Below are 25172 nucleotides of genomic sequence, written 5' to 3' on the forward strand. Positions count from 1 at the left end.
AGATTTGGGCAGAATTCTGTGGAGAGCCTTGGGAATCTGAAAGAAAAAGTTGGCAACTGGAGATCAGAGCCATTGTGGGTTCCCCTGGTTCCGGTTCTGGGCTGCCCCCCGCTTTTTGGAGGCAGTCCCCAGGATGGGTTTGAACCAGGGGATTTTCTTGCTGTTGGTTCTGGGATGAGATGGTGGGCGGCGGTAGCTCAGTCTCCACATCTCCCCAGTCTGGATTTGCATCCCTAGGGACCCATTTTTCTTTGGGAGGAGTTCCCCCCTCTCTGAAGGAGAAGATCCTTTTCCCAGGATCCTCTGAGGATCCCTCTCCCTCAAATTGGAAGATCTGTACCTCCTCCTCAAACTGAGTCTGTTTGGGTCTTTTGTTTCTCCTACCCCCCCTCTGCTCCTTAGGAGGCAGACTTTCAGGGGCAAGAGATTTCGTTTCCGGTTCCTGGGTTTCCAGGGGCTGTTTACAAGTGAGGAAGGAAGCTTCCTCCAAGGCTTTACACCCCCCTTCCCTTTGTGCCTCCTCCCTGGGAACCGGTGAGTTATCGGGGTGCTGCCCCCGTCATTGTTCTGGAGCACCAGGTCCAGAGTTGGGTGCGTTCTGCGCCGGCACGCCCATCTGAGGGTTCTGCTGAGCCCTCAGTATGTGACCCAGATCCCGCGCCATGTTTTGAACCTGGCGCTCTAACTGGGAAACCCGCTCAGGCTGATACGGGGCCCTGTTTTCTCCCCTGGGCTGATCCCGGGAAGGGTAGCTGTCCCTCCTCTGGTAATACCCCGGGTTGGGAAGATTTGGGTACCCCTCCACCCTTGGCCTCCCCTCTCCCGGATTCAGTGGTCTGGGCTCAGGGAATTGGGGAAAGAAGGATGGATGGTTTTGGGGCTGAAAGTCGGGTGGATATCTGGGGAAAAAGTTCTGCCCAGGGTTTGGTAAATTTCTGCCCTCCTGTGGGAAGTTTGGAGGGAAGTTCCCTGGGTTAGGTGCTTGTCTGGATCCCCCCCCTTGGGCTGGAGGAGTCCACACATAACCCAGGATGGGTCGATTTCCCTTGTAACGGGGACTTACATAATCAGGAGAGCGAGGGACCCCATTTGTGGGGCTGCCTCCCTGGCTCCCTGTCTGTGACTGACCCGAGGACCTCCTGGGCCTAGCATTATTAGGTGCAGGCAGGTTTTTAGGCCCCCCCATCTCCAAATCTAAAACGGGGGTGACCTTTACCTCTGCCACCTTGGCAGCAGCAGGGGTGCTGTTGGCTTTGGGGTTTTTCTGGGCATTGCTTTTATTTTCTATGGGCTTCTGCACCTCATAGATCCGGGTAGCCTGTTCAATGACCCAGTCTAAAGATCTTTTCTCAAGAAAATCCCTCACGAGCTGGGTCATGATATATTTGGGCAAGGCATGGAAAAACGTATTTATAAACTCTCTACTATCTGTGCGCACCCTTCTTGTGGTCTGTGCAAAAGCACGCTTTAACTCCTGCACAAATTCTTGTGGGGCCTGATCCTCCCCACATTGCAAATTGTAGGCTGCCTTGCGAGCCTCTTGAGGATTTCTGTGAACTTAAAAATGTTTCAGGATGGCCGCCTTATAGGTGGACCATCTTAAATGATTTTGGTCCTCCAGCCCCGCAAAGAAACTGGAGTATTCCGGGGAGAAGGTCCACTTTACATATTGAATGCAGCTTTGGCTGTCCTTCAAATGGAAAGTCTCCATCATTTGTTCAAACAACTCTAAGTGCTCCCAAACAGAATACTTAGCGTTCTTATGGTAAGGCGTGATGACGCTCCTGATCGCCTTAATCTGCTTTAAGGGGTCCTTAAGCAAGGCCCTTTTTGCCTTATTGGCCTTTTTGGTTCGGGTAACCCTTGTCCATTCTTCCTCGGACTCAGAGGCACTGCTCCCAGAGGTTCCCGTCTGTTCTTCCAGGTTTTCCCGGATTCTGCGAGCCTGGGAATGGCTGGCAGAATGTGGGGACCTGGTCTCCTGTGTCCTGCGCAGTTCAGAGGAGTCTTCAGATTCCTCCTTGCTGCCAGGATTTGATGGGTACCCCCTCCACTGACCTAACTGGGCAGAGGTTTTCAGGATGCCCTTAATGGGCCTACTCTCCTGGGGTTCCCCACTGAACTGTATTGTACTTGGGTGCCCATACCCGGATGCCCACCCCTCCATTCCTGAGTGGTACTGGCCTATGAGCCCCATACTCTTAGCTGGATAGTAATCTGCCATCCCTGCGGCCCTGTGCTCATGTGCGCCAGGGGACATGGGGGTGGTAGAGTCCAGGGACTGGGGGAGATGAAGGCCCCTGGTGTTAGGGCTCCTGCGGTTATGGTCAGGAGTCTCTCTTTCCCAGCGGACCTCATCTCTATCCGCCCCTGCTCCCTGTTGCAATGCAAGAGCCTGCAGTTGTGCTTTCAGTTCCTCTGTTAAGGCCTTACTCGACTCTATCAGTTTCTCCTGCATCGCTACCTGTTGCTGGAGCCTATCATTGTGCTGGCAGAGAGCTTCATTCTCTCTCTGTTTCCTGGTTGGTCCTGGAGAACTGGGCCAGTCTTTGCTGCAGGAGGGTTACCTCCTGAGCTGTGTCCCTATTGGCCTGCTCCTTTCTTGCTAGAGCATCCTCCACCCTTCTGGTGTGCTCTACCAAGTTCTGGTTTTCTTTTTGGAGGTCACCCAGCCCCTGGTGGGCCAGGTGATTTTCTTCCAATTTTCTTTTTAAATGGCAGACTTCCTGGCCTAAGGCGTCTCTTTCCTGACTAAGAGCCTGCATTTGTGCCGCCAGGTCGTCCCTTTGCCGTTGAAGGGCACCAGCTTTTTGGCGCTCCTCATCAAACTCTGCCTGGGTATCCAGGTCTTTCAAGATCAGCTTGTTGCTCTCTACCTTCACTCTATCTAGATGACTTTGCAAGGTGGCTACCTGCTCCGTGCATGCCCTGTTAAAGTCTAATTGTTGCTCCAGCTTTTTCTGGCTCTGCAGTAAGGAGTCCAAACTGTCTTGGTGCTCCTTCTGCAGGGCCAGAAATCTGGTATCCTGTTCTGACTTTTCCTTTTGCAGCACATCCATATCCTCCTTCATTTTAGTGATGTACAGTCTGCTGTCATTTTCTGACTCCTGGCTCCTCTGCAGCCTCTGCTCAGAAGAGACCAGGTCAGATTGGACCTTCTGTAATGCCAGCAGTTGCCTACTCGCCAGATCTTGGCCTTCAGCACATTTGTCCTGCACGGCTCCCATATGTAAATATAAATACGCCGCTACCCTGGCAATCTTATTGTGTTCATCTTTGGCTTTAGGAGCCATATATAGTTCACTCAGGGCCACATGTAAGGGACCCTGATCTCTATATATCTGACCCTGTTTCAGTGACCTGTTGTGTGATGGCCTGCAACCACGCATCCTGGCCCTGTTCGGTCCATTCACCTCTCACAAATAGCTTGTGCAAGAGGTGCTCTCTGGCTATTTTCATGTCTACTAAGGTCGTCATTCTAGAGATTGGTCTCTGTCCTGACTTACAGAAGTTTGTATTTTATTTTTGCAGAACAGAACTTTTCTTGGAGTGTCCCTTTTGAGGAATGCTTCACAGCGTAATGCAGCGTGGTGATCCGACCGGATGTATGTATCCCGTCAGTTAGCACACTGTATTAAGCTGCACAAGTGGTAAATCTAACCCAACGTCTCGGCTCGAGCCCCCAATTTGTAAGGGGATTCAATTCAACACTACCGCTAAGTCAGTGCCTAGTCTATAATACTGAATGAAAACCCTTATTGATATATCTTTAGGTCCAGTTCATGCGTTCTGGATGACTACCCCTATATATCACCCCTCTTGGAATCCCTCTGACCCCACTGAGCCAAGAAGTAGTTCTGTTTTGCAAGTTTAAAAGGTTTATTTGATAACTTAAACAATAGATATATATATGATACTTTATAATAAATTAATAATTGAATAGCACACTTAATCTGATATGATAAAGATCAACAACGGAGAATCTGGCACTAGCACACTTCTTATAATCACTAATGAGTTGACATGAAATGGATAAGGTAGCACACTGGTAAATAGGAACAAAAGAAGAAAGTGGTACAAAATGCTTTATAGAGTTCAAATGGATGCAAGGTTGAATGAATGAAATGCAGTATAGAAATACTCAATATGATTTCAACAAAACAATGTAATCACTTTTCTCTGGCAATTCCCTCCCCCCCCTCTTTATGCAATGCAAGGGAATGGGAGGAAAGCACGCAGTTCTCAAAAATGCAATCAATGTAATCAGTTCAACCCAGCAAGCTTACAGAAAACAGATAGGAGTTTTGAAAACACAGGCCCAAATTGCTTTGATATGTGCTGGCAATGAATTAAAAAAATATGCTAAACGCTTTTAATTCCCTTACAGAGGTTCAGGGTGAGTGGTATCTAGTTAATATTAGTCCAGGCTCACACTAGCAATGATGCAGGGATAGTTAGCAGGTTAAAACGAATTTCTGGCAAATGGAAGGCAAACAGCAGCAGTTTTTACATGTGAAGAAATTGCAAATCGCGGTAAAATTCGCGGATGCGTGTTCCGCGATTGCGGTAAAACTATAAGGGGTAGGAATGCGGTTCTTGGTGCGATTCAAAGCTACGATTCTAAGCTATCAGAGGAAAGTTACTGCAAGTCTCTAGCCCAAACGGTCGCGGAGATATGAGCGATTTAATAAAGGTCGTTTTTGGGTTTGCAAATTTCAAAAGCTCAAAATGACAAGTGCAGCTTGCAACTAGAAATGACAGGTGACAGCTTTACAAATGACAGGTGACAGTTAGGAGGCAGTTCTACTTAGGTTAAATAGATAGAGATTGGTTCTACACAGTTCTGCTGGGTACTCACACTATATTCTTGAATTAAATGTGCCTCACCATGGATCTGGTCAGGGTTTTAGACTGGACTCTGGTCTGGTCTGGCCTCTGCACTTCACAGTGATCTGGGTCAGCTCTCTCTGCTGGTCTGGGTCTCTCTGGGTACAGCACTGCTTTCTCTCTGGTTCTCTTAGTTCTGGATAGATTGAAGTCTCTGGTTTGGCTTTCTGGAGGTTGATGGAGGTAAGTATGGATTTTTCCGGCAGAGCGTCCCGCTGCAGATGGATTTGGAAAGTCCCTATCTGTCCTGTCTGTCTGCTTTTATGTGTTTAGAATGTGGGTGTGTTCTAGCATCACTGACCCTACCTCTCTCTCAGCTTCTAATTGGTCAAACTTCCATTTATCATTTGATTGGAGAATGAACTGTGAGTCAGAGTGATGTCATTTTACAGCCTGCAGAAAGTCCACTCCTCCTGTCAACTTACACACAAATCTAGATTTGAAACAAATACATATTTGCAGAGGTACATATTGTTTTAAAATCATATGCACCCATCATGCATTACAGGAGGTATACCCTGTTCAAACTCTGCTCTTCCTGGGAGCTTGCATTCAGAAATGGCACATATTTCACTTTTTAACTGATTTTGCAATTTCTGACATTGACCCAACTTTACATACATGTGTGCAGGGAGTAGGGACATTAACTGATGAAGTTTCAGATTTTTAACATGCATACATTTAGAGTAATATCCACTTTTCCGCTAAAACCCCCCTGAACATGCCACCGGGTCGAAAAACCTCTTAAAATGTGGGCAGAAAAATCACAAGAATTATGGTATCATTTATAAAATTTTCACATGTCCGCTCTATGAGTTATTCATCTTTTTAAAGTTATGTTCTGGCTCCAAAGGGGTGTGGTTTCCCAGGTCACATGGTATAGAAACCAGTCTTTCCAGTTTCTGCCAAGCCAGCTTGCTCTCACAGGCAGTGCTCCTCCCAGCTCCTGCCAAGAGGAAGCTACAATTTACGACTGCGGTAATAAAAACCTTTGCCTGAGTGAAGAGGGCTTTGTTCACTCTCCTGCAGAGCACAGCTAATTCAATTATCAGATAGATGGCATATCCTTAGTGTGGGCAGCAAAAGGAAGGTTGGCCTGGGAACACAGTGGTGACTCAAGTTTCCCTCCTGATGGGGGTAGTTGCCAGGCAGAATCAAGTTCCTTAAGCCAGACTTTCAGCTACTGTCATGTTATTTGTTGCTTTTTAAATTAACTTGCAATTTTACACATGCAGCTAGAATGCTGATTCTAAGTGCAAAACTATGACATTTAAACAATTTCAACCTATGTGACACTCAAAAGTAGGTCACTCAGTCAATTTAAACATTTTCGATTTTAGTGTCTTTAAATCCAGTGCAACTTAAACTGCTGCAATCCACAGCTCAGCCAGTCTTGTTATAAACCTTGTCTTATGATCTTCATTTCCCAGATTTTGTAGGCACACAAAACTCCATTCTGCCAAATGTCTGCTGGTGTTCAGTAAATATTTTGCACATATTGCAATGTTTGAAATAGGCACTTTGGCTTGCCTTCAGAGAAACACAGGGTGGTTTTAAACTGCCGGCTTTTGGATAGTGGTGAGTACTGGTACTGCACCCATTTTTGGGATTTAAGAAAATGAATTCCCAACAATTCTAGGTTGCATTTGGCAATCAGCATTGCCATTCCCAATGGTTTCAGACTACTGTGCGGGTAGTCCAATGGTGGTTTTAAAGCGCTTTGAAGCTAACCGGCGCTACTGTTTTTCCTTTGGCAACCCATTTCCCTCATGGCAACCCAGCCTTTCATTCTCGCACTGGTGGGTGGCAAGTGAGGCAACCATTTTAGTGTGCGCACAAACTGCGCAGCTTTCCTGGATTTCAGCGCACATGTGGGTTTTCCGCCATCTTGAATTTTCTAAGCCCACAGCACCAAATGTTGCAGCATGATAGCTTAAACGTGGGTCAGGACACCCAACAGAACTCAGTGGTCCCAATTATCAGGAAATGTTGGAGCTTCTGCAGGTTCCAAGCACAGTTGCTCAGGACCTTCTATGGTGGACTTGCAACGACAATATCCTCAAAGGAGAAACTTTTGGCAACAATGGCCAGAGATCAGTGACGGACGCCTCACTCACTGGGTGGGGAGCCCACACCAACAAACTGACAATCAGCGGTCGTTGGTCTGGATCGGAGTCCAAACTACACATCAACCGTTTGGAGCTGAGGGCAATTAGACTAGCGCTGAAGGCCTTCCTGCCATCTGTAAGGGGAAAGAATGTCCTGATAATGACTAACACAGTGGCCATGTACTACCTCAACAAGAGAGGAGGCGTAGGGTCACTAGCCCTGTGCAGAGAGACAATGCAGCTCTGGTTCTGGACAATACAAGAAGGAATCTCTCGATCAGTATTCGGGGCGGGGCGGACGCTCTGAGCAGGCAGTAGTCTCCCACTAGTGGGAACTAGCCCAGGAAGCCCTTCAAGAGATCTTCACCCTTTGGGGAACGTCTCAAGTGGATCTGTTCGTGTCCGAGGTCAATTGGAAGTGCGAACAGTATTGCGGAAGGGGATTTCCTCCGAGGAGCTCTAGGAGACGCGTTCGTGGTGGACTGGGAATTTCCACTCCTGGACGCGTTTCCTGTAGTCCTTGTCATTCCTCACGTAATCGGGAGGTTGAGAAAGTTCAGGAAAACCATGATCCTAATTGCTCTGGATTGGGCCAGGAGGACGTGGTACCTGGACCTCTTGGACATGTCTATCTGCCCTCAATACGTCTTCCATAAAGAGAGGATCTTCTCTCGCAAGAGAAAGTCGGGTTCTCCATCCAGAGGTCAAGACACTCCGCCTTCACGCATGGTTTCTGAGAGGCTGAGATAGAAGGATTGGGACCTCCCAGATTACGTATTGGAGATCTTGCTTTCGGCTAGAAGGGCAGCAACCAAGTCTTTGTATTGGTGTCGTTGGAATAAGTTCAGTAACTGGTGCAAAGACAATAATGTGGATCCTTTTCAATGTGGCACTCCTATGGTGGTTTTTTTCCTGTTGCATCTGGCCAATCTGGGGCTCCAGATTGGAACAATAAAAGGATTCCTAGCCGGGCTTTCCATCTTTAAGCGCTCCTCTGAAGAGGTTTCCTATTTTAAGATTCCATTGATTATCCAATTTTTGAAAGGGCTCACCAACGTGTGTAAACTGGGATTAGCGGACTAAACAAACTATACCCCGCTGGATTAGTTTGGCTATTGTGGACTGTTACAGGTTAGCCGGGAAAGACCCGCCGGAAGGGCTTTGTGCCCATTCCACGAGTGGTATGGCCACTTCCGCGGCTCTTCAGAAGGGAGTCCCTGTAGTTATCTGTTCAGCTGCAACTTGGGCATCAATACATACTTTTGGTAAGCATTACTGCTTAGACGCCTCTTCTTCCTTCCCATGAGGGTTTTTTTTTTGCAAAAGCTGTACTTCATTCTATCCATGATAAGAACTAAATAGTACTCCCACCTCTTAAATTATCACTGCTATGGGAGTCTATCATAGATGAGGAATATGTGGGAGAAAACAATCCATTCGAGGAAAAAGTTACTTACCAACTGGTAACGTTCTTTCGACTGGATGTTACTCCCACGTATCCCTCCTTGCCCCTCCCATCTTACCCCACTGTACAATTTACTTAATTTACACTTTGCATTTCACAACGAGCTTACAGTCTGGGGTACGACTGATGATTATACGAAAAAACAGAACTGAAGCCAACGGCACAAGCTACTTATACTGCTGGTGATGGCGACATGCTAGAGACCGTCGAGGGACAAACGCCACAACCTCGTGTACAGCGCCCTCTGCCAAGAATTCTTTTTTTCCGAAGAAGCAAAGCTGGTGTGATACAAATATCATAGATTAGGAATATGTGGGAGGAACATCCAGTCGAAAGAATGTTACCAGTTGGTAAGTAACCAGTTCTTTTACTCATTTATCTAAATACTCCCTTTGGGAATTGAACTTACATTTTTACTCCCAACAAAATCATGTTACTTCCAACTTTAAAAAATAGGGAGTAAAATACTCCCACTTCCAAATCTTTTCTGGAGCGCTGAGTGCTATGCACACAAACGGAGCAAGATGAGCTCAATAGCCCCACCATGACCACGCTATATTTGGTACTCCGACCTACTTCATCTATTGGTGGCTCCTTGCATTGAGCTAGCCCCTCTATCGAACCTCATCTCCAGAGACTGAGGCTCAGTACTGCATCATGATTCAGCATCCCTAACGTTGAAGGCTTGGCTCGTGCAGCCCAAGAATTCAGACACTTAGTTTTGCCTCTAGAATGCAAAAACATTATTGCTAGGGCGTTGTCTACATTGGAAATGTTTTACCATATGGTGTCAATTGCAAAAGCTCAAACCTTTTCTGATCAAAGGACTTGCCATATTTCCTGTCCCTAGCAAAAGCGGGACTGGCACATGCGTCCATTAAGGTACATTTAACAGCCATTTCTCGCTATAACCGCACTTCTGGCCAGCCTTTGCTATGGTCCCACAGGCTTGTTAATGGATTCCTTAAGGGACTCTTCCGGACATTTACTCCGGTTAAATCTCCAGGGCCAACATGGAAACTCAATGTTATAAGTTAATGGGCGCTCCCTTTGAACCTCTTCATGGTGCTCCGTTGAAGCTTTTATCATGGAGCACCGCCTTCTTGGTGGCCAGGTGCATAGGACAGCTGCAAACCATCTCCTATAAACCGCTGTACCTGGTTTTTCACCAATCCACGGTAGTGCTCCACACTAATCCTCCCTTTATGCCAAAGGTTCCCGCAGCCTGCCACCTGAACAAAACCTTGCTTCTGCTAGTTTTCTTTGGTGCTCCTATTTCTCTGTTGGAGAGGGCCTTACTCGCTAGATGTCGCACTTGCTTTAAAGTTTTATATCGCACGCACAAAGTTGTTCTGAAAGACATCACCACTGATGGTTTTGTTCGTACCTGTGGGAAAAGGTAACACCCTGGCTAAGTTTTCCATTTCCAGGTGGCTCTCTGGATGTCTCGCATTATCACCAACTTACAAGGAGACCTCTGCCAGGAAGACCAAGGGCAGAATCCACCAGAACCGTAGCTTCTACCTCCGCATTCCTATCTGGTGTTCCCCTGTTCGACATCTGCAGGGCTGCTACCTGGAGGTCTTTCCACACCTTCACGAGATTCTACTGCATTGATAGGGATTCCAGGGAGGAGTCCTGTGTCGGTCAGGCAGTGCGTTGCAATTTACTTGCATGAGGTGAGTGTTCAGAGGTGAGTTCAATTGCTTCAGTAGAGCTACACCTCCTCCCATTGGTTGCTGAATAATCGTCTTCATGAGCATGTGAATCCATGAAAGATCCAATGATGAAGGAACAAGTTACTTAACTGTAATGCCTGTTCTCCTTCCTACCCCTAAATGGCTCTTCTTGGTTCTTACTGCCACATTACATGCACATCCAAATCTGAAGATGGCCACCGGGGTGGAGCTAAGGAGGACTGATGGCATTGGCTGGGGCAGTATGACCCAACGGGACAGCAACGTGCTATATATGTGACCAGCAGTTTTAAGCTTTAAAGCAAAACTGCTTTAATATTACAGCGGAGTCCCACCCTGACTGAAAATATTCATGAGCATGTGAGTCCATGAAGATGCCAATGTTGGAGGATAGGAGTTACAGGTAAGTAACTTGTTCCTTCTGGCTGAAAGGCCACCAATGATCTAGTGACTGGATGACAGCTAGTGGCTCAGAATAATTGCTGGAGCAATCTGTATTGGTTCATGTTTCAGAGGTGAAGTTCTGTAGGGCACCATATCCATCAGACCATATCCATCAGTGAGAACCTTTTTAAAGGTTAGCAAATTTGTTTTCCTCCTCCTTTAGTGTGCAGTGGGAAAGTCTCACATCGCTGGCAGCTTGACCTTGTGTGTAATGTTTTTATACAGTTCTGTTTGTATTGAATTCTGTCCTGCTTCTAAATTGTACTGCCACTGGAAGGCATGTTCACAGCCAATAGTCTACACCAGTGTATTTGCTTACTCCTTACCCTTTTTTTCCAGCTCGGTTACGTGGTCTCCATGATGGCCTATTTACCGGGCAGATAGACGCTGTCGACACCTTAAATTCCACATATAGAGTAACGTTCGACCGGTCGGGACTTGGAACACACACAGTGCCTGATTATGAAGTGCTTGTAAGTATCGTGAACCTAAATATTCTATAAAATGATTTATTTATCTACACTATATGAGGGTGATACTAAAATGAAATAAAGCAAGTTTATAATCCTTTTTGAAGTAGATTTATCAAAGTTGCAGACACCTCTTTCAGCTATTTTTCCATTCTTTTAATTTCCCTCACATAGGACTAATTAAGATGCATTACTGGTATAACCATATTCTCAGGAGGAAGGGTGATTGATGTGGAATGGGAGAACTTGACTAATTCCAGGATCAAGTTTTATTTTATACTTGAAACATCCTGTAGCTACAGAAATTCCAGTTGAAGCTAGACATCTTGTAAAAGTAAACCTTTAGCAAATCTCAATTGATCCTATGAAGTTGAAACTTCAGTGATTTAGCAAATATTGCCTTAGTGCTTTTCCCCATCTACCATGGTTGGCATACCCTACTGCCTGTAGTCTCAGGTAAGTTACCTTCTTTAAGTGGAGTTATGTAAGATGTTTAAGGCTTGCTTGCATGTTTGGTGATCTACACTCCACTGCCACTGTAGAATGCTCACCTATGTTTTTGGTTTTCAGCATAGTAGTGAAATATTGCTTTATTACTCTTCCTTCTCTTGATTGTATTTTGTTTTTGGCTGTGCATTTTTATCTCCATTCACTATCCTTTTTTTGGTTCCATGTGATTATGTCCCCGCAAAAATGACACCATGCAGAAAATTGCAATTGTTTTGCTGAGACATTATTACATGGAACATGCAGGGGACACCTCCGCAATCCCACAACCTTTTTTTTCCTCTTCAATGGGAGAGACGGGACAACCCCCGCAAACCCAGCTCCCCCTGTCCCTATATATGCTTTTAAATATGTTGCAAAAGCAAGCAGCCACGAAACGTGTTAATGCCTGGGCAAATTGAATTGACACTTTTTGGGAGGATTATGATATTGTAATCTTGTGGATGCCATGATTTTTCCTCATTTTGGAGGTAATTAAAGAAATAATGGTTTTTAAATAAACAAATCTGGACTGTGATCTTTACCTTGTGGAGAGTGCTGCTCATTGCTTGTTGGACCAGAGAAGTCTACAAAGGACTAACATGCATATATATCAGCAAACGTTTCCAGGCGACATGTATGGCAACCATATATATATATATATATATATATATATATATATATTTCTGAGGCTTGTGGAATCTGCTTGGATCACATGCTGTGCATAGGCCGACATCTAGTGGAAGCTGCAGAGTATTAGTTTGTTTTTCGAAACTCGAAAATGGGCGTCGACACAGGGCGTGCCAGTAATACTATCCCTAGTGTGACGTCCACTGTACCCAAGATCCCTCCCGCGTCTAGGATCCTCAGATTGTTTTTTTCCACCATACTGGTCGGAAGCATTTTGCGGAGTCCCCTGGCCTTAGCCATAATTTTGCTAAATCCTTTACGCGGAGCTCCTCGAGAGACATTGCAGTTTCCATCTCCTCGACCTTTGGTCGTTTTCATATTTAATATATCACATATCGATCCCTCCCTCGATGCAGTTGTGAAGCTGTCTCCGCCGAGCAAGATCTTCGACGGAGGGGACGAGAGGAGGAGATCCTTCGGCGTTGCCGAACACGTGGCCTGGCCTCGCAGGCCAAATACAGTAGGGAGAGTGGGGTCGTGTGACATCTCTGGTTCTTTTCTAAGAATGCCTTTCCTTTTCCCCTTCCTTTCCCTTGGGGTCGTTATCACGATTTATTGCCTCGGCTATGGAGAGGACACCCTTTAGGTTTTGCCCACTTTGCAAGGGCAAGTTTACTTGGCAGGACAAGCATTCACGGTGTAACCGCTGCTTGCCCCTCGATCACAAAGAGGAGGGTTGCACGGCTTGTCGGCTTCTTAAGCCAAAGACTCTAAAAGACCGTAGGGTCAAGAGGTGGGCGGCCTACGCTATGTCGAAGGCCGATTCTTCACCTGCCGCTGCTACCACCGACAGTGACGAGGAACGTGACAACACGACCTCCGCTACGGAAGTCTTACACCCCTCTAAAGAGCGCTCGCGCTCTTCGTCGCCTGTCCCCGGCCCCGACGGGCTCGGCTCACGTCCTGCTTATGGGGATTAACACCCCGGCAACACTGATGCACACGATACCACACATAAGCACACAACCCATGGCTCTTCTTCGTCGAAGACGAAAAAAGCATCAGCGCCCAAGGAGACGCAGGTTCCAACGGCGGCCTCCTCGGACCGTTCAGGTTCGAAGCCCCTCTCGCAGCCGCGACCAGCGACTGGGCTTTCGGCAAATAAGGGCGCCGCCCCCAAACCATCGGCCGGCGCGCACCAACAGAGAGCGCACGCCACTGTAGAACGATCGACACCCGTAACGTCGAAACCACAGCCCTCCGCTGACAGACGAGTCGCAGAGAGCTTGTCGAGGATCGTTGTAGCCGACGCCCAGAAGCGTACGCCGAAAGATACGTCGAGCGCTACGCAGAGGTTGAAAGACACGCCGAAAAAGCCCGAAGAAAGACAGGGACTACCCCCTTCAGTCAAAGGGACCCCCAGCACACCGGAAGGCTTTTCGGAAGGCGACGGGACACTTTCCTCGATGTTATGGGAGAGGTCGAGCCGTTTTCAGCTACATGACACTAATTTTCCCCGCTAGACCGCTCAGGGGTACCCCATGAAACCATGGAAAGGCTCCATCTCTGCATGGAGTGAATGGAGAGGTTTATGAAGACCCAGAACCCTCCCACGAGAACAAGAGAAGGGCCTCAGGAGGACCCCAGGGCCAAATATCCGAGACTAGTCAATCCCCAGCAGGACGCAGCCTCAGACTTCCATAATGTGTATGACCTCACTGGTGAGGAACAATACTTGGAGGAGGAGGATGATTTTGTGGACGATGAAGAGGGACAGAACCAGGAGGAAGGTCTGGAAGACAGCCCAGACATGGTAGGAGAAGGCTTCGGAGAAAATCCAGAAGAAGGACCTTCTCATCCCTGGCAATCCCCATCAGTATATTCGGACACTGATGTCCTGAACCTAAATCCTCCTGACAATTCACCTGTTAGAAACACGTCTCCCATTGACGATCAGCCCACATTCAATGCCCTGTTGCGCAGAGCAGCAGCACATTTCGAACTGGACACTGGGGAGATCTCTCCTGAAATAGACTTTGTGGAAAGAGTAATTAAGGAGAAACCCCCAGTCAGCCAGACCATTCCCCTCCTCGCTTCAGTGAAGAGAAGAATCATCCCTTCGCTATCCACACCCGCACTAATCAGAGGAGTTAATCCAAGAATTGAAAAACTTTTCACTCCTTCACCCTCAGACCCGCTGTACATCAGGGGACATTCCATTCCGGATTCCCTTGTAGTAACTAATACAAGGAAGAGGGCAGGGGTGCCGCTGTCCACCAGCGAGGCACCACCTGACAAGGAGGGCAAGAGGTTATATGCCCTTGCAAAGAGAGTCACATCCTCGGCTGCCTTTTCGGCAAGAATTGCGAACAACAATTCTTTGCTAGCTAGTTACGCGGACGCGCGGTGGGCCAAACTGCGCAAAGACGCCGAAGAAGCGCGGGAACCACTACGTACACGCCTGCTATCAACTATTGGCGAAGGAACCCAGGTCAACCAGAGTATTGTAAAGAACTCTCTGGATGCTGCAGAGACAGCGGGACGTTCCCTGGTTCAGGGAATACTCCTAAAACGCCATGTATGGCTGCGCAACTCAGGGTTCAAACCGGAGACACAGGCGTATTTAATAAACCTGTTGAAGACTCTAACCTCTTCGGGAAAGCGGTGGATGAGGCTCTGGAGATGGCTAAAAAAGAGTTTGATACTATCAAAACTCTTGACCAGATCTCTAAGCCCACTACCAGACGCGGCTATGGCAACAAACGCTTTTTTCGTGGCCAACGCCAACAGCAGAATCAGCAGCAACGGTACCCTGCCACCAATTACCAGACCAATAGTGGGCAGTACAGTCAAAAAGGCCAGCGCCGGAGCAAAGGGAGAGGTCGGGGGTCCACCCCCAGAGGCTCCCAAGCCCCCAACAACACCAAGTGACGCGAAGATTCGCGTCCCCTCCCATGCAACACCGGTCGGGGGCCGGATAACATCCTTTCTTCCAGCATGGGAGGGAATAACATCAGACCGCGGGGTACTTTCCACCATAGCCCACGGATACTGCATCGAATTCAACAGTTCCCCAACATACAGACCCCCGAGGGGACGACGCATGACACCGGAACACCTTGCCATCCTTCTCCAAGAAGTACAACTACTGCTGGAAAAAGGAGCCATAGAGGTCGTTCCTCTATCTCAGGTAACGGAAGGTATTTATTCAGTGTACTTCATTGTACCCAAAAAGGATCTAACCATGCGCCCTGTATTAGATCTGCGCCCAGCGAACAAGTTTATCAAACCCCAGAAGTTTCGTATGGTGACCTTACAGGAAGTGATCCCACTGCTATCACAGGGAGATTACATGACAACATTGGACATGAAAGATGCATACTTTCATATTTTAATGTTGCCAGCGCCCAGAAGATACCTCAGGTTCATGATAGAGGGCAAACACTACCAGTTCAGAGTGCTACCCTTCGACATAGCATCAGCACCAAGGGTATTCACAAAGGTACTGGCAGTGGCAGCGGCCCACCTGCGCAGGTTGTCCATCCCAGTTTACCCTTACCTCGACTGGCTCATAACAGGGGATTCTTACGAAACATGCTTCTCCAATACCCAAAAGACTGTAGACCTTTTGTTCCAGTTGGGCTTCTCCATCAACGAAAAGAAGTCCAGCCTAGACCCCAGCCAAATCAAACAATTCTTAGGGGCTCTAATTCAAACAAAGGACGGCCTCGTCTTCCCCCTCCAACGAGAGGGTCCAAAACATGCTGTTTCAGATCCCTCAATATGTGACCGGTCGAGAGGTGACGGTACGCAAAGCAATGCGATTGCTAGGCATGATGGCGTCGTGTATTTATTTGGTACCTCACGCACGCCTGCGCATGCGCCCTATGCAAGAGTGGCTCAACAGCCAGTGGTGTCAGGCCAGCGGACTATGGGACGATCTAGTGGTGGTCTCGCAGGTCTTGGTCCTCTTGCTACGGTGGTGGACAAAGGAAAACCTGGAAAGTGGGAAACCCTTTGCCACACCCGCGGCGGAAGCCACTCTAACCACAGACGCATCCCTCACAGGATGGGGGGCTCACCTATCCCATCAGACTGCTCACGGAGTGTGGACTCCGAACTTAGCATCCAAACACATAAATCTACTGGAGCTACTAGCTGTATTCAAGGCGCTAAAAGCCTTCCAGGAACACCTACAAGGCAAGACTGCGTTGGTCCTTACAGACAGCACCACAGCCATGTACTACATCAACAAGCAGGGGGGCACCCACTCTCCAGGACTGTCCAAACTGGCCCAAAATATATGGAAGTGGGCTCTCAAACAAAACATGTTCCTACTGTCACAACATGTACCAGGGGAACTCAATCTGCTGGCAGACAAACTCAGCAGAGATTTCCCCCTGCCCGAAGAGTACGAATGGCGACTGCACGAAGACATCGTCTTCGACGTCTTCACACAATGGGGATTCCCAGAAATAGACCTATTCGCAACCCTGGAGAACTCACAATGCCTAAATTGCGCCTCCAGGTACCCCCAGAACCAATCCAAGCCGAACGGTCTGTCGATGCAATGGTCAGGGAAATTTGTTTACGCTCCCCCCCCCCCCGACTCCCCTTCTCAACAAGGTGGTGCACAAGATGCACCAGGAACAAGTGACCATGATACTGGTGGCCCCAATGTGGGCCCGACAGCCATGGTTCGTACACTTAATGGAGATGTCTCTATCTTCCCCAGTGAAACTCCCCTGCCCGTACAACATGCTGTCACAAGACAAGGGCAGGACTCTGCATCCATGCCCCCAGAACATGAACTTAGCAACTTGGCTCCTGAGATCATAGTATTCGGACATCTACAGCTCCCGCAGAGATGCATGGACATCCTCAGGGAAGCCAGAAAACCTAACACTCGCCACTGCTATTCTAGCAAGTGGAAGAGATTTGTCATCTGGTGCAGAGGGAAAAGCATCAACCCGATTGACTGCTCTCCCACACATATTGTTCTATACCTGACCCACTTATTGGATTCAGGTCTAGTGTTCAATTCCATTAAAGTCCACCTAGCGGCACTTTCTGCATACACCACTTCCCAACTCAAGGTGTCGTGGTGGAAGATCCCTGTTATAGAGGTCTTCATGGAGGGAGTAAAGGGAATACACCCCCCGATAGCTGACCCAGCTCCCGGATGGGACCTTAACGTGGTACTTACCAGACTCATGGGCTCACCATTCGAACCCATGCACAAAGCATCTCTTAAAGACCTCACTCTTAAGACTGCTTTTTTAATAGCCATCACCTCCACCAGGAGAGTAAGTGAACTACAGGCTCTTTCTGTTCTAGACCCCTTCGTTACAGTTCACAGAGATAAGGTGGTTCTACGCACGCACCCAAGGTTTGCTCCGAAATTCATCTCGAAATTCCACGTAAACCAGTCTATAGAACAGCCAACGTTCTTTCAAAACCCTTCCAGCTTGGGAGAAAAAACTCTGCACACACTAGATGTGCGCAGAGCGGTCATGTTCTACATGGAAAGAACCAGACCACTGAGGAAGACTAATCAGTTCTTCGTCTCGGTGGCAGCAGGAAGAGAAGGGGATGCAGTTTCAAAGTCCACTATTTCTAGATGGATTGTTCAATGCATCACTCTCTGCTATACTGTTGCTAAGAGAGAACTGCCCTTTAAGCCAAGAGCACACTCTACTCGAGGCACGGGGGCGTCCATAGCATTCATTGCAAATGTTCCCCTTGAGTCCATCTGCAAAGCGGCTACGTGGAGTTCTGTGCACACCTTTACAAAACACTACTGTCTAGATGCACACTCTAGATCTGACTCCCAGGTGGGACAGGCAGTATTAAGACATCTTTTCTCTACTGCTCCTTCTCATAACCCACCGCCAACTCCGGGTACTGCTCGCTAGTCTATGCACAGCATGTGATTCTAAGCAGATTAACAAACATCAGAAGACAATGCATTACTTACCGTAAAAGCATTTCTGATGGTTGTATCTGCTTGTTTGTTTGTTTATTAATTTGTATAGCGCACCTGACCCAAGGGTATATGGGCGCTTAAGCTTCGAGTTACAGGCAAGGTAGGGCACAATTGTACAGTGATGAAGCAAAGGTATACTTGACAAGATAGCAATTAGTGCATAGACAATAATATTCTGACATAGTGCAAAATACATTCTTGCAGAGGGTATGCATTCAATCATGGTAGGTTAATTGTTGAGTAACCAGGTGATGACCTTAGTTCTGAAAGGCTGGAAGGTGGGTGTAGATTTGATATCCAGTGGAATGGTATTCCAAAGTTGTGAAGCCAGAGCTGGGAAGCTGGAACCACCAGCTCTTTTGAGGGAGAATTTGGGCACAGTCAGTTGTAGTGTATTAGAGGATCTAGTGGTTCTAGTGTTCTGTCTTAGTGTAAATTTGTTAGTGAGATAGGGAGGGGCAAGGCCGTTGAGTGCTTTATAGGTGAGGCAGATAGTTTTTAGATCTATTTTCTGTTGGATGGAGAGCCATTTGCATGCAATTCTGGTAGCCGAAATATGTTCTCTTCTGGGAATATTCAGGGCGGTACGGAGTGCATTATTTTGTAGAACTTGCAATTTATCAATTACCGTTTTGTTGCCACCTACATAGAGACTATTGCAGTAATCTAGTTTAGATTGTATAAGTGCTCTGGCTAAGGTGAGGCAGTTGTTAGGGGAAATCAGCGGTCTACAGGCCCTGATTAGTTTGCCCGTGTAGGCCGTGGCTGAGGCAGTCATATTAATTTGTTTGGCTAGATTAGTATTCGTGTCGAGGTAAAAACCAAGGGTTTTTACACTCTTGGCGATAGGGATGGTGTTGCCGTCAATGGTAAAGCTAGTGTAGCTGGGACTAAGTTTCCGAATGGTGTTGGGTGAGCCGACAAGGAGCAGTTCAGTCTTGTCGTCATTCAGGCAGAGGCCTTGTGTGGCCATCCATGCCTGAAGGATGGAGAAGACTTCATTGATCCAAATGGCGTCCGAATTATAGTTGCCGGATAAGGTGAGGAGTATCTGGGTGTCATCTGCGTAGTTGGTGTCACCCAGATGGTCCAGCTTGTCGAATAGGGGCTTTGTAAAAATGTTATACAAAGTAGGTGATACACAAGATCCTTGTGGGACACCACAAGTAATAGGGATAGGGTCGGCAGCTGCTAGGGGTGAGAAGACCCGCATGGTCCTATTGTCCAGGAAGGATTGGATCCATGAAATTGCGGAGTGGGAGAAGTGTACTGCTGATGACAGATGGTTGCACAGGATTTTGTGATCAACCAGATCAAAGGCAGCGGATAGGTCAAGAAGAAGGATGCCAGCTTTACCTTTATCTTTGAGGTCGTCTATCTGGCACTTGAGATCAACCAGGGCCGTTTCTGTCCCGTGTAGTGGACGAAAGCCGGACTGGCGAATTCCTAGTAAATGGTTAGTCTCGAGGTAATCCTGGATTTGTAGATAGGCCACTCTATCAAGAAATTTTAGTAAGAATGGGACAGTGGTGATGGGTCTGTAATTCGTGGGTATATCTGGGTCGAGGGTAGTTTTTTTTAGTAGTGGTAGGACCCAGGATTGTTTCAGATTGCTGGGTACCGAGTTATCAGAGAATGACAGGTTTATTAATTTTGTAATGAACGGGGAGAGATCCCTTGCAGCATCTTTTATGATCTGTGCGGGACAGCTGTCCCCCTTGCAGTTCGAGGGTTTCAATGATGCTATAATTTTTTGTACTTCGGGTATGGATACCTTTTTGAAGGTAAACCCTGGGCTGGTGGCTGTAGGGGGGGGAGGGGTGGGGCTGGAAGTCGAATCATAAGTGAGTTGTTGTTGTTTGTCAATTTTAGACTGGAGCCCTGACATTTTGTTAACAAGGGCATTCTGGATCCCTGTGCACCATGGTTTATCTTTAGTGCAGCTATCCGTGGGAGGAATGGAGTTTTCTAATTCCTTTAGGATGTTAAAGAGCTCCTTTGAGCTGGAACTTGCCTGCGCGATCCTGGAGTTGAGCGATTCTTTCTTTGCGCGTATAATCTCATTTTTGTGGAGATATTAGTGAGATTCGTTTTGTTAATTGCTGAGGGCGCTGATTTCCATAGTGCTTCAAGTTTACTTTATTGTTGCCGGAGGAGTTCAAGTTGTGGGGTGTACCATGTATTCAGGTGCGCTTTTGGTTTCCCTTTGCGCATTTTTAGTGGGGCAATAGTGTCAACTGCTTTGGCCATGGAATCATTATAGACGTTGACCAGTTGGTTCAGGTCAGTTGTGGCTGGTAGTGCGTTCAGAATAGGGGTCACCAAGGGTATTAAGGCTTCCGCTGTGATGTTACTCTTTTTCCTAGTTAGACAGGCTGGTGCAGTAACAGGTTTGTTATGCACTAGGTTACTAGTGTTAATGTCAAATGGGAGGAAATGATGATCAGTCCATACGAACTGTATGGGATCCTTCATGGTAATGTTGCAGTTAAGGGCGGTTACCCAATCGAGGATTCTACCCTTCGAGTGGGTAGGTTTGGAGCAGAATTGTTGGAGGCCATGCTCCTCTAATGCTGTGGCCAGGGCAGTGGCTGGGGTGTCGAGGGGGTCATTAAACCCAAGATTGAAGTCTCCAAGTATAATCATTTGTGCTGAAAGTTTGGAGCTTTCGGCAACTAGTGAGGTGATGTCTTCCTCAAATGAGCCTGGTGGGCCCGGGGGTCTGTAAATTAAATGCATCGTAATAGTGCTCTTAGGGGACGTTTGTAATTTGAATGTGAGATGTTCACATGATTCACATGCGCCCACCCTTCCTCCCCGCTCGGATGGAAGGAACATAGACACCTTTCTACATCTCTTTTCTGTACTCACTCACGTCTAGAAGGCTCCCTCAGGGCAGAAAAATACAAACAGTGGGACCTCGACGCGTGAGGGATTGTGGGTACAACGCACGTCACTATAGGGATAGTATTTCAGACACGCCTTGTCGACGTCCCTTTTCGACTACGAAAAACAAAATGTAATACTCCGCAGTGACCACTGGATGTCGGACCTATGCACAGCATGTGAATCTAAGCAGATACAACCATCAGAAATGCTTTTACGGTAAGTAATGCATTGTCATTTCCCCGTTTTCTTCATTACCCACGTCGAGTCATCGGAATTTGAAGCCTCGACACAGGACGTGCCAGTAATACTATCCCTAGTGTGACATCCACTGTGCCCATGATCCCTCACGCGTGTAGGACACTTGGATTGTTTTTTCCGCCATGCTTGTCTGAATCATTCCCGCGTAGTTCCCTGGCTTTTAGCCATAATTTTGCTAAATAATATATATTTCCCTGTTTTCTTCATTACCCACGTCGAGTCATCGGAATTCGAAGCTCGACGCCGGACCGGAGAAGAAAACTACCATCGAGAGCTACACAACTGCAGAATGTGTAGCCGGCTCAAGGCTAAGACTCTAAAGGACCGTTCGATCAAATGTTGGGCCCACCACGCCAGGCAACGAGAGGCCATGGAAGCGGAGGGCGCCTTCAGTGATGGCAGCGATGCCGTACTATTGGACGGCGAGGGCAACGTGACGTCGAAAGACAGCCAAGTGCAAGTCCCCGACCTCGGAAGGTTATCCGGCAGGGCAGCTATGGGGAAGACAACCGGCAACACGAGCGCTACCCACACCACTTCCACTAAACACTCGAAGTCCAACTGAGACTCGACGCGCACGTCGAGTTCTCGGAAAGAGGCACACAGAGAACGGTCCACCGAATCAGTGTCCTCTGGGCGATCTCGATCAAGATCGCCGCATGACACCAGACAACCATCCACTGTTGCCAAGAGTGCCTCACTCACCAAAGTAATGGAGGTTCGATCGTCCGAAGCCGACCTCCATCCCCAGGCTGCTCTCCAGGAGTCGGTGTCAGCAGACTGATCGACGCCTGCGCCGTGTCCCGACGTCCTCACTCTACGGAAGACACTACCCCCGAATCTCGACGCCAGACGTCGAAGATATCCGAAAAGGTGAAAACACCAGGGAAGCACTCTTCCACTCACGGGGAGGGGGGAAAACAGCAGAAAAAGCCTTCTCAGCCTTCTTCTACACCACAGATACTTAAACAGTTCGAAGTCCTCTGTTAAACATACCAAGACCCCTGCACAAGCCCATAGGTCCAGTCAGGATATAGCAGGGAAACGCCTCCAGGAGAGGGTAATTCCCAGCTCAAAGGAATGGTCCAGTGAGGACATAGAGTTGTCTAGAATGTCATCCCTAGCAGACTTCTATGCCAAGAATCCTGATCACTTCCTCTCTTATACCCCGGACGGGGCTACTCCCTCAGGGTCTAGGGACCCGCAACCCCCTGGTAAGAAACCTCGAGTTGAGGCACCAACGCAGAGTCAGTCTTCTGACCCTTTCTACGTACAGCCATACACTCAGTATAATGAGGATCCACTACAAGATGAGCATCCAGAATTGGCAACGTTGGATGACCAAACTGGGGTGGACTACTATGGGGATGACGAGGACCAAGAGGACGAAGATAACCAAGAAGTCTATAGAGTAGACTCCCCAGTAGACCAGGAACCTTCGGTTACCGACTCTCCAGTCGACAACCAACTTCTCCTAAATGAGGTTTTGTCTAGAGCGGCAGAACACTTCCACATAGATACTCGGGGAGCTCAGGAGGAGACGGACTTCGCCGAGGAACTAGTGGGAGAAAAGAGACCCATTGCCCAGGCCATCCCTATTCTCAAGTCTATACTTAGGATGATTGATCCTTCCCTTCTCAATCCAAACCTCACCAGGGCAGTAAACCCCAGGATCGAAAAGTTGTTCAGGGCAGCCCAGTCAGACCCGCTGTACATAAGGGGGCAACTGAAACCTGACTCCCTGGTAGTCACTAATACCCAAAAGAGGGTGGGAACGCCCCTATCATCGTCTGAGGCTCCCCCCGACAAGGAGAGCAAATAAATCTATGGGTTGGGAAGGAAGGTAGCCTCCACTTCCGCCTACCAGGCAAGGATTGCCAACTCTACCACTCTGCTAGCTAGTTACAACTGCCACCAGTGGGAACAAGTTGCTGCACTCATCGACTCCGCACCGGAACCTTTAAAGAGCCAGTTGCTACAGGTTGCGTTGCAGAGGAGGGCCGTGTCCGGTTGCATCCTTAAGGCAACCTTTGATGCCGCGGATAACGCTGGCAGGCTAATAGCAGAGGGCACTGTTACTAAGAGGCATGCTTGGTTAAGGCAGTCAGGGTTTAAACCCGAGTCACAAGCATCCTTAATAGACAAGCCGGTGGAGCCTGGTCTACTGTTTGGCAAGGTGGTAGAGGACGCATTAAAAAAATGCCAAAGATGACAGACTCTGAAATCCCTGGGACAATTGACCAACAAGCCCCCTAATCAAAGAGGGAATGGCAATTTTTGTTGCCGGTGCGGCCAAAATTCATAGGCTCCAACTATTCTCAGGGGCATGGCACACCATGGGGTAACAACCAGCAGTCTACCCAGAGTTACAACAGGGGAAACAAAAGGGGTCGTGGTAAGGGTAGAGGCAGCCCCAGCAGAGGCGGCACGCCTCCCGCAAAGCAGTGACACCGAGATCAGGGTCCCTTCCCACGCATCTCCAGTAGGGGGACGCATTACCAACTTCACCCAAGCTTGAGAAGGGATCACATCAGACAGATGGGTGCTGTCCAGAGTGTCCGCAGGATACTGCATAGAACTGCTCGAGCGTCCCCAAAACCACCCTCTGTGACAAAAGGTATATTCCTTAGACCACCAGAAGATCCTCCTCTGGCGAGATGTCAATCTTCTAGAAAAGGACACAATCAAACTCGTCCCGGGCAAACAGGTAAACAAGGGTATTTATTCAACTTACTTCCTTGTGCCAAAAAAAAATCTAACAATGCGCCCAGTCTTAGACTTGCGCCCTGCAAACGAGTATGTCAAGCCCCAACAGTTTTGCATGACTACTCTCCAAGAGGTAATCCCCCTCCTAAAAAAGAAAGAGGGATTACATGGCAACATTGGACATGAAAGATGTCGATTTTCTTTTTTTTTTTTTTATTTTATTTTCAATTTTAACAATACAATAAAAACATCAAGGTGATACAAAAATAAACTATATACAAGATTACAAATCACTGAACACAAATTCCACCCCACGCCCCAATCGTAGAATTCACATCCGAACATATTCAATTGTCATTTTCAGTATATTGAAAGAAATCTCCCCCAAGGTTTTGAATGAGGATTGAGCTTGATTTTCAAACACTGATCTTGGGTTGTGATGATAACTTGTTAGATCTAACACAATGCCAGAAGAAATGATTATTATATATAGGTGCCATGATTGGAGAAAAAAAATCATCTTAAGGAATTGGAAAACTGCTACTACCTTACACAAAAATGTTTGGTTTCATGAAATGCATAGTCTGGCTGATGTGGAAAAGTTTTTATACAAAAGACAAGAAAATGCTATTTAATAAGAAAGATGTCTATTTTCATATTTGTATGTTCCCAGCGCACAGAGGATTCTTGCGCTTCAAGGTGGACAGTCAGCACTACCAGTTCAAGGTGCTGCCCTTTGGTATAGCCTCGACTCCAAGTGTATTCACCAAGGTTCTGGCGGTGGTGGCGGCACACCTATGCAGGGAGGCAATCCCTGTGTGCCCTTACCTGGACGATGGCTCATCACGGGGGAGACCGCAGCAATTTGCAGTTCAAACATTCAAAGAATGATCAACCTCTTCGAATTGGGTTTCTCCATAAACGAGAAAGAAATCAAGCCTGGTGCCAACCAACTCCAAACATTTCCTATGAGCTGTACTAAAGACTCAAGAGTGGTTGGCCTTTCCATCAGAGGAAAGAATTCGGAACATACTACTGCAAATTCCTCTATCAGCCCGGTCGCCAGATAACGGTGCGCAAAGTGATGCGTTTTCTAGGCATGATGGCGTCATGCATTTACCTGGTCCCCACGCACGCCTGCGTCCC

General features: G+C 47.6%; 1 protein-coding gene across 2 annotated transcripts in view; it reads left to right on the plus strand.

Annotated features, from left to right (window-relative positions):
• Nucleotides 1-25172, plus strand: part of LIN9 (lin-9 DREAM MuvB core complex component) — a 1337113-nt gene that overhangs the window by 746758 nt on the left and 565183 nt on the right. For both annotated transcript variants that reach the window (XM_069608684.1, XM_069608685.1), the window contains one exon: nt 10941-11074. In XM_069608684.1, the coding sequence (XP_069464785.1) occupies nt 10941-11074 (134 nt within the window). The remainder of the gene's footprint in view (nt 1-10940; nt 11075-25172) is intronic.

This window comes from Ambystoma mexicanum, chromosome 4q, assembly GCF_040938575.1.
Source record: "Ambystoma mexicanum isolate Mex_15411 chromosome 4q, UKY_AmexF1_1, whole genome shotgun sequence".
In the NCBI taxonomy this organism is placed as follows: Eukaryota; Metazoa; Chordata; class Amphibia; order Caudata; family Ambystomatidae; genus Ambystoma; species Ambystoma mexicanum.